Genomic DNA, 10801 nt, shown 5'->3' with positions numbered 1-10801 from the left:
GGTATATAATTATATATATATATATATATATATATATATATATATATATATATATACTTTTTTTTTTTTTTTTTTTTTTTTTTTTTTACAATTAAATGTCTGATGACTTGATGACTTTTGGGGAAGTTGTGGCCTAGTGTTTAGAGAGTATGATCGCTAACCCTAAGGTTCAAGTCGGGCCGGAGATCACAGTGAGATTAATCTAGATCAATATATATATATACATATGTTTATATTGCCTTTGTATAAAACATGTCTATCAGAAAGGAAAGTTTTTTTATAATGAAAACATTGGAAACACCTCCCCGTCTGTTTCCTCGTGTGAAGGGGTGGGTGCACAGACGTCTGCTTCTCTCTCAGTATCACAGCTTAATTCACTCTTACACATACAAGCACTGAGATGGCAGCTGACCAGAGAAAAGAACCAGGCGTTGTGGTAAATATGCCTAACATACTGGATTTTATTCATTACAATTGCAACAGAGAGCTTTTTAATTTAGCATCCTTACTTAGTGGTTTTATTTTTGCATTGCTTTTTGCATTTCTACTTTTACTAAACTTTATATGGACCATTTTATTTTCTGTTCTGTCTTTGGTTGGTTTAGATTAAAGACAGCTGGTCAGGTTACAGTTTGGAGCTGTTTAATTATCCTGAGCATTATCGGGGTGATCTGGAGTGTGTGTACATCCCTCATGGAGTCATTATGAACAGGTAAACACGCTGCTGGACACAGAGCACCTCCATAGACAATTGCTGTACAGCTTTTCTAAACGTAATAAACGTGTGAGATTCCATGGATCTTTTTGTCAGGAGAACAAAACTGAGGAGCAAAATGTTTATGAAGAATAAGATGTCAATGATAACTCATTGTAAAATTTCTGTTACTTAAATATGCCTGGCATTTTGTATTGAAATGAATACATAAAAAATGCAATATAGAGAGTTTATGTTCTCAAGTATTCATTGTTTAGTCTTGTGCTTTCTTAGCTCCACAATCACATTCCAAAGAATTTTGGGTTGCCTATTAACTTCATGTGACCCTTAAATCTAATTTCTGACATCACATGACCTCCTCACACACACACACACACACACACACACACACACACACACACACACACACACACAGAGAGAGAGAGTTTGTGACATTGTGATCTCATGTGATTTGAAGGATTGAGTGTCTGGCCAGAGACATCCTTGAAGACATCGGACATCATGATCTGATGGTTCTGTGTGTTCTGAAGGGAGGATATAAGTTCTGTTCGGACCTGGTGGAGTCCATTAAAGCTCAGAGCCGCAGCGCCAACAGAAGACTTACCACCAGAGTAGAGTTCATCCGCTTCAAGAGCTATATGGTGAGGAAGCACAGCGATCATAAGCATAATAGCCAAAACTATTTCTGTTTGATAGCAGAGTGCTCAAATCCACAACACATCTGTTAAAAGTGTTCAGAGTTTAGTTCACATAAAAACACACCCCTCAAATCCCCATTAGCTCTTTTTTAAACCCAGAAATGACCAAATAATAATAATAATCATACTCTGCAAACTAATATTTTGTAAACACAAGTGTCAGTGATCGTCTGTGATCAGCAGATGGCGCTCGAATTCTATGTGCATGTTATTCAGAAAAGTATGTGCATGTGCTAAGAATAACATATGGAATACCAGGATGATATATGATGTACTACATTAGCCAAAATCTATAGTAGGCCTTTGGATGTTGGATAGAATTCATTCATTCATTCATTATTAGGAATAGATCAGTGCATCAACATCAGACAAGGTAATAGTGTCTTCTTGATTTATTGTTTGACTGCCAAGATCCAGGCTGCCAATAATTTCCACATGATAAATTAATTTTAAAAAATATATAAATAAAAGTGAGTTAATTTTCATGCAAATTTAAATTTTTAGAGAATGAATGCATGAAAGCTCTGTCCCCTACATAAGGCTGGGTTTGAATCTTTAAGAATAATATATATAATTATTATTTCAGATACAGTAGTGTCTAACTTTATATAGCCTAAAAAATAAATACAAAAACTTAAGTACAATTATTTTTTTTATTTTTTTTTAACAATAACTAATAAAAAATACTAATAAAACACACAACAAAGTTACTGAAAAATGTATAATATCTAAAAAAAAACTTAAAATAGTATCTCAATTATACTAAAATATCACTGGCACAGACAATACCAGATAAATATAATAGTTGATTTTGTTTCAGCATTGTGGAAAGCATTGTAATCTGAAATAATGATCACATGAGATGATCTACCCTCAGTAGAAAACGTTTGAGTGTTTACTTTTTTAAAGTGTTTGGACACAGCCACACTTATTCACACATAAGAGAATAATAAGTGGCACTTGTCAACTAAAATATTTCACAAAATATGCAGATATGCTGTTCAAAATAAAATATTGTGGAAAATATAGTGGAAGTAACAGACTTACATACACGAAAAAACAACTTAAACCCACTAAACAAAAACTGAAAAGACCGACACCAAAAATGCCTCTAATAAATTATATTAGTAATTTCTTTAAACCTAGTCCTTTTTACTTATTCTCTTTTGGTATTTGAATTGGTTCAAAATGACTGACTGGTAAATGAATTATTCATTCTTCATATTTTAGTTAAATGCTATTCATTTATCAACATGTTTCTGTTAATTAAAATTAATTTAAAATGTGTTTTTGGCAGTGATTTCACACACATCGCAGTTTTGCTCCCAATTGTCTCACATTTACAAAACCTTTGCTAATAGCTTGAATCAGTTATTTAAGGACTTTTGAATATGCCATCAGCTAACCTACTATTTAGTCCAAAGAGATGCACTTTGTTTGTGTTTGTGTGTGTGCTCTTGTTTTTGTGACATAACCGGACACAACTTTGTATAATGACATGGGTATGACACAGGTATTACAAGGAGTGGGTGACTTATGAGGTAATAACCCATGTAGGGTTGGCGAAGGGCCATAGAATAGTCAGTTTGTACAGTATAAAAATAATTACGCCTATGGGATGTCCCCTCTTTTCACAAAAACAAACATGTATGTGTGTGTGTGTGTGTGTGTGTGTGTGTGTATACATGGTTTACAAAGACACAAATGTGTATAATGACATCCGTACTACAATGTATACATGATTTACTTACTGTGTAAAAAAAAAAAAAAAAAAAAAAACATAAATTCAAAATCTTTAAAACCTTTTTTTCTACACTAAAAAATGAATAAAGAACTTTTTTATAATAATAATAATAATAAATAAATAAATAAACCTTGGTTACTACACTTTTATTACAATAATATGTTGATTAATTTGCATAAGAGTACCACAGTAGAGAAATCCAAATGTACTGTCCTACTGTAGTAATCACATCTGTCTTTTAGTACATATTATTAAATATGTGTCTACAAATGGAATACACAGACAGAATCCTCTCTGAGAATACAGTAAAGGTCCAATTGTTCTGTCGTGGATGGATGGGTCTTCATAGCCGGCTGTTTTACTCATGGGCTCCTGAGAAGCCTCCATTCCATCAGCCAGGGGCTCCACTTCCTGTCTGAACACAACCAACCCGGAACATTAATATCAAGCACAGAAGAGCCACTTCACCCCTTCACAGAAGATCTACTTGACCCTGAGCAGAGGACGCAACCCAATTGTCTCATCAGACAAAAGCAGCTTCTGTGGGGCGTCTGGCAGTTGCTTGTGTTCGTGGTGCTCTTGTCTATAGAGACTGTATGTGCCCATCATGTGCTGACAGGGTCACAGCAGGGGGCTTTTAACGTCTGTCTCTGTGTTTTCCCCACTGTGTGTTCTACAGAATGACCAGTCCACTGAAGATATGCACATAATTGGACCAGATGACCTCTCTGTGCTGAAAGGCAAGGTATTGTTCCATTATTATTGGTCATAAGAATGCATTAAAATAAAACAGCTGTATAATAATTATAAGGCACTATTGTACATACACAGTTTAGGGTTAGTGATTTGAACAAACCCAGATTGCTAAAAAATGAATGAAACCTCAAATCATATGGTGGCTAGTTGAACAGAGTTGGGATTTCTTTTCCTAGGGTATGTTTACATGACAATTATTGTACTAAAGACAGAAAAGTTCTTTGCATTTTTGAAAAGTTTAATGTACATTCCTATCGGCTAAACACATATGTCTGTGCACGACGTCACAGTTTTCTCACATTCTCTTTTTTGTAGTTTACACAGTGTCAACAAAACAAACGTTTCAGTGCATTAGTGAACTGTCTGAATGAATCAAACAGAATCGCAGACCATGTTTTGCAAACGTATTTGACTGAATAAATCAATAGTGATTCATCCAGTGCTTCTGCTTTCAAACAGAAATCTGCTTTGTTTTTAGAAAGGTGCTTCATCCCTAGTGAAAACTATATATTAAAAAAAAATATTTTAAATACATTTATTTCATGCTAAGTAAACTACAAATACATTTACATATTTATGTGCTTAATATAAATACCCTGTAATTGTGCTTTTAGTATAGTAAACTGGTTAACTTAAAATCTGCTAAATTGGAAAAAAAAACTACTTTTTGCACTTTAATTGTGCTGACGTAGTTCTGAAGCCCAGCTAAAGATGTGCTGAAGTATATTTGATTGTGCTTAATCATTGTATGTAACTTTGGTCACACTTTATTTTAGGGTCCAATTCTCACTATTAACTAACCATTATCTATGACTTTTGCCTCAATTAACTCCTTATTTGCTGCTTAATAGTTTATAAGGTAGTTGTTAAGTTTAGGGTATTGGGTAGGATTATGGATGTCATGCATTATATGTACTTTATAAGCAATAATAAACAGCCAATATGTTAATAATAGACATGCTAATGAGCAATTAGTTATTAGTGTGAATTGGACCCTACTAAAGTGTTACCGTAACTTTTTATTTTGTGTGTGTGTGGGGGGCGGGGGGTAAAATGTTCTGCAATCTCTAAATTCTGACACTTTTTCTATGTGTTTTCCTCCCAACATGCCACACAGAATGTCTTGATTGTGGAGGTAAGTGTGTGTGTGTGTGTGTGTGTAAGGGATCTGCAAGAAATGGGACCCAAATGCAGAATGAGCAGACAAGGGTATTTTATTAACAAGATGAAGACTGGAACAGCTGGGGAATTTGCAGTGAAACAGTTCAAACAGACGGGCAGGGCAGACAATACGGGCAGGAGGGATGACCACTGAGACAGTCCAAGATGACCACGGGCCCAAGCACAGAGTAGGCAGCTCCAGAGGAAGGGCCAGGTAGACACAGGAAACCCGTAGCTTCAAGTGAAACTCCAATGTCACCAGACTAGTCGCCAGGTAGAGACTCACAAGACCAGAGACTTGACTTGAGAGAGGTGAGCTGCTTCCAGGCATTGGGATTCAGTGGCCAGGAAATCTGAGTGGGGCAAGACAGGACAATACACAAAAACAAGACTAGACTCAAATGAAACACAATTTGAAAATAAAGAGTAAACAAAAAGGCAAAATAAACAACATTATCCAAAGAAATAAATCAGAGTTTTAAACAAAAAGCCAAGATCCAAAAAGGAACTGCACCCTCAAACTGAGTAAATGAAACCCTAAATCTAAGGGTAAAAACAAAAACTAGATTAGGATGTGGACAATCAAAAAACAAGAACTAGATAGAACTAAAAGTCAAAAAGTAACCAAGGATATTGATTAACTAGACAAGAGATCAAAAACAACTTGAGCAAGATCAAAAGGATCAATTCTGGCCCAAGAAACCAGTAAACACCAAAAACGAACCAGCAGAGACACAAGGAAAGAAAGCCCAATATATAGTGCAGTACACATGAGGATCAGGTGAAAACAATCAAGCAGACAAGGGCTAAACAAGAGGACGTGACCAGGGGTAACAAGGAGGTGGGACAAGAGGAGCACGTGGCAGACATGAACAAAGACAGAACCATGTGCTTAGACACCAAACAAATAAAGAAACATGGAACAGAGACAAGATGGACAGGGCTGTCAGGGCAGGATCCTGACAGTGTGTGTGTGTGTATGCAGATGCATTCTTTAAATGAACAGAATAATTGCTAATGATATTCTGAAAGCCTGATCATGGAAAAAGAATAAAAAAAATTAAAAAGCCAGCTGAAATAAAAGTACAAGAGAGAAGCAAACAGAGTTATTTTATGAACCATGGCACATGTGCAGGGTAGTCTGGTTTCTTTCTGGAAAACAATAGAGTAGAAAGGTATTTTCCTTTCAGATCAGATTTCACAACAGATATTTTCCAGTCTGAAATCACCCGTGTAGATCACTCCATCACATGTGCTGTTGCATTAAGTACAAACAGTGCTGTTGATCTTTTTTCCCCATAACCCCAGTCTGTTTTGTTAACTTTTATATTCTCTCATTAAAATTTGTGTTTCACTGTTCTTCTATACTGTATGGTTCATTTGTAAGTTAAACACTAATTTTCTCTCACTCTGAAAAATGAGCTCTGTTATAAAAGGCATCATAATATAGCTGCACTGTAGAGATGCTGAGCTGTGTAGAGCTGTCAGAATGCATTGCAGTGAGCTCAGTGAAAACTGAAAGATGGAGGACAAAGTGGAGATGGATGCTTTCAATGTGTGTGTGCATCTAATTATTTATTACTTTATTTATTTGCTTTAATCATTTTGTTTTGCATGGATGGATTCAATTGGACAAAAATGACAGTGAAGACATGTATAATGTTAAAGATTTCTATTTAAAATAAGCTGTTCATCTACATTTTTGGTTTATCAAAGAATCCAAAAAAAAAAAAAAAAAAAAAAAAAGGTATCATGATTTCCAAAATAAAAGAGCAGGACAATTACTTTCAAATGATAACAATAAAAATGTTTCTTGAGCACCAACTCTGCATTTTAGAATGATTTCTGAAAGATCATGAAACACTAAAGAAAACTTTTCTATCACAGAATACATGTAAAATATATTCAAATAGAAACGTTATTAAACTGTAAGAATTAGTACTCTGCATTTATCCCAAACAAAGTGAATATACAGACAAACACAGCATGAACTCCCCCCTCCTACAATCCATGCCGGAACAAGACTCGAACCCACAACCTTTGGGTTATGAGTCCAACTCTCTAACCATAAGGACATTAAGACTTCTTTAACTACTCTTAAACATTAACTACTCTCAGCAACCCCAAATTCTGATATACCGTTTATGCTAACTTGAGTATTGCATGGTTAGCTTCGTAACATCAAACTCTTTTGAAATCATTTCAATTCATGTGAAGAAAGAGATTGTTATGGTTCACAAAATTGCTCTCTATGTATAGTACAAGTAATCATTTATAAGCAAACCCACCTGCAGAACTCCACTGGAAGACAAAATGTAAATAGCCAGCTTATTAGAACAGAGCTTTTGTCTCATGTAGCACCACATATCCATCCCAGTGTAATCTTATATGTATTAATTTCCTCACAGGCAATAGTGGACACAGGAAAGACCATGAGAGCCCTTCTACAGCACGTGGAGACTTTCCAGCCCAAAATGGTTAAAGTTGCAGGGTGAGATCAGAGGAATTACTTTAAACCAATGTAAGAGGATGCGCAGCCTGAGAATGAATCTACAAATCTAGAGGGGCAGATCTTGACATTTTCATTATTTTGAATGAATTCTAATGGAGGTTAGGAGTGTTTTGTCAGCGATGTTAATGTGTTCCTGCGTCTCCTCACTCAGTCTTCTGGTGAAGAGGGTTCCTCACGGGGCGGCGGAGCTCCCAGACTGTGAGTGTTCAAGGGTGCTTTAACACTACTTCTGGCCGGCAGAAATGAGCCGTGATATTGCGTTGAATCACAATAAAACACAGGGAATAGAGTGATTATTTGAACATGACTGTGATTAGAGTGATCTGGTTATTTATGTTTTTTTTTTTGCAGATGTTGGATTTGTCATTCCTAATCGTTTTGTGGTGGGTTACGCTCTAGACTACAACGAGTACTTCAGAGACCTCAATGTAAGATCACGGCTCTATTTTAAATAAATAAAACAGCAACAAAGACAAAAACTGACAAACTGAAGAGAACCACATGGCTAGATATATACAGAGGTAAATGAGGAACTCAACCAGTCACAGGTGAATACAATCAGAAACCATGTAAACATAATTAGTAACTATGGAAACAAACTCAAACATAGGGAGAAAACACAGGCAGACAGAATAGAAACCATGGAACAGAAATATCTTTCAAAGTAGTCTTAAGACCCAGTTTCACCTAGGATGATTGCTTTAATGACAACGAAAACTATAAGGTTTTAATTTTTGTTCTCATTCTATGAGAATAGGGAAGTCCACATCACAGCTATAACAACAACACAGGAATGATGCATTTTAAATGTAAGCATTTAGCAGACACTTTTATCCAAAGTAACTTACAATGCATTCATGCAACAAAAAAAATAAAAAAATACATAAAATGTTCCCTGGGAATTGAATCCACAACCTTTTGTGCTGCTAACGCAATGCTCTACCACTGAGCCACAGGAACATTAATTATGCAATTTGAATCATTTAAAAAGAGCTTGAGAATTTAAAATGACAGTTTACACTTATAATAAACATAATGGTGTGTTGGTGTGGATGCCAATATAATTATCATTGTATTTATTATAGTTACCGTTCTTAGAACGAACAAGCCTTTAAACAGGTATAACATGCCATTTATTTCTGGAGCCACAGAAAAAACACATTGTAATGACAAATCATAACATTAATTTTATTTTATTTTTTTCTTGAGAATTGGTGGCTAATTTGTCTGAATTTGTAAAATTGCATTCATACTTTTTTCTACAATCAGCTTACGGCCCTTCATGCTCACTCCTCCTAAAATAGGTTCAGATGATGTAGATATGCCATTTATCAGTTGAGCCCTTGGAGTAGCCCAACTTAACAACATTGACTGAATTTTGGGCAGGACTACATTCAAATGCATCCAAATATAGCACAACCAGCAAACTATAGCCAGTAACTGTAAAAAAAAGAAAAAAAAGAAAAGAAAAAAGGAATATATATATATATATATATATATATATATATATATATATATATATATATATATTCTCACAGTTATCTTAACCTGCAGCTTGAACGTCATCACTGAGCACTGAGTGGGACTTGGTGAACATCCAGATTAATTCTGGCATACAGCACAGCATTTATCTTTCCTAGAAACTCTAATCAGCCTCACACATCATGAGTAAAAGTCCCTCCTCCAGCTGTAAATATGATGGAAAACATCTTTCTGTCACACAGAAGCAAACATACTTCTACAGCTTTATTTTCTGCTTCATTTATCGCTTGACTCACGTAAACGATTTCTTCCCCTTCACAGCACATCTGCGTCATCAGTGAGACGGGGAAGCAGAAATATAAAGTGTGACAAAACTCCTTTCAAGAGGAATGGACATTTCTATTACCATAACAGATGAAAACCTCGTTGTGACAAAAGATTACTGTAACACATGCTGAATTATGTTTGAAATATAATATAATATGTTTTGCATGTAAGTCACATCGCAATACTAACATGATATGATGTGGAAAACAGACTTACTGTGTGTCATTTTATATGCTGTGTCAGTTTAAGAGCCCAGCTGTTCATTTTTGTCCTCTTAGAAAACATTTGTTTAAGAGAGCATCCATGCCACTGAGGACATCTCACGCTTGTGGGTTTGGTGATAACAACTGTTTTTCCTTCTTTTGGTTTAAAAAAAAAAAAAAAAAAAAAAAAAATTCTGAAATTTCGATAGCTTCTTTAAATACAATATCAGTGCTTTCTTCACAGTTTTTTGCAATGGACATCAGGATGTAGCATCATATTTCATCTGTTGAGGAGACATTGCAGATCAATAGTATAAGTTTTACATCCACCCATTCTTTAAACTGTTTGTCCTTTAAAGGGGTGCATGGATACTTGATTCTATCCCAGAGGTTTGGCATTAAAATGTGCTTATCTAAAAAAAAAAAAAAACAGACAGTTTATACACTAATAATATTAAAACCACTGACATGTAAAGTGAATAACATTGATTATCTCATTACAGGCACACCTGTCACGAGGTGGGATGCATTAGGCAGCAAGTGAACTGTCTGTTCTTGAATTGCATTTGTTAGAAACTCAAAAAAAAAAAAAAAAAACATATTGTGGGGTGTTCCCGATATGCAGTGGTTACTAGTATCTATTAAAAGTGGTGCATGGAAGGAGATCTAACCGGTGTGAGGGTCATGAGTGCTTAAGGCTTATTGATGCACATGGGGAGCGAAGGCAGGCCAGTCCGGTCCATTCACACAGAAGAGCTACTGTACTTCAAACTGTTGAAAAACTTAGTGCTGGCCATAATAAAAATCTCAGAACACACATTGCATTGCAGTTTACTGTGTATGGGGCTGTATAGCCACAGACCGGTCAGAGGGCCCATGATGACCCCTGTTCACCAAAGGAAGTACCTACAATGAGCAAGTGACAAAACTGGACCATGAAGCAGTGGAAAAAGGTTCCATGGTCTGATGGATTACTCTTACTTTTTGATCTGGTGGATGGTCGGGTGCATTGCGTTGTTTGTCTGGGGAAGCGATGGCAGCAGGAAGCATGATGGGACTATGGGAAGGAGGCAGGCAGGCAGACATAGGCAAGTACACCCCTTCATGGCAATGGTCTTCTCTGATGGCAGTGGCCTCTTTCAGCATGATGTACCCAGACACACTGCAAATATTGTTCGGAAATTGTTTCAGGAACATGACGAA

The 10801-nt window shown here is 35.8% G+C and overlaps 1 protein-coding gene across 1 annotated transcript; it reads left to right on the top strand.

Annotated features, from left to right (window-relative positions):
- Nucleotides 1-379: 379 nt before the first annotated feature.
- prtfdc1a (phosphoribosyl transferase domain containing 1a) lies at nt 380-9602 on the top strand. Its single transcript, XM_026237549.1, has 9 exons — nt 380-436; nt 606-712; nt 1173-1356; nt 3837-3902; nt 5031-5048; nt 7483-7565; nt 7738-7784; nt 7938-8014; nt 9390-9602. The coding sequence occupies exons 1-9, from the start codon at nt 401-403 to the stop codon at nt 9435-9437; spliced, it is 666 nt and encodes a 221-aa protein (XP_026093334.1). The 5' UTR covers nt 380-400; the 3' UTR covers nt 9438-9602.
- Nucleotides 9603-10801: the final 1199 nt, after the last annotated feature.

Source organism: Carassius auratus, chromosome 49 (assembly GCF_003368295.1).
Source record: "Carassius auratus strain Wakin chromosome 49, ASM336829v1, whole genome shotgun sequence".
Classification (NCBI taxonomy): domain Eukaryota; kingdom Metazoa; phylum Chordata; class Actinopteri; order Cypriniformes; family Cyprinidae; genus Carassius; species Carassius auratus.
Note: the sequence above shows the minus strand (reverse complement) of the source record. Positions and strands in the feature narration are given on the sequence as shown.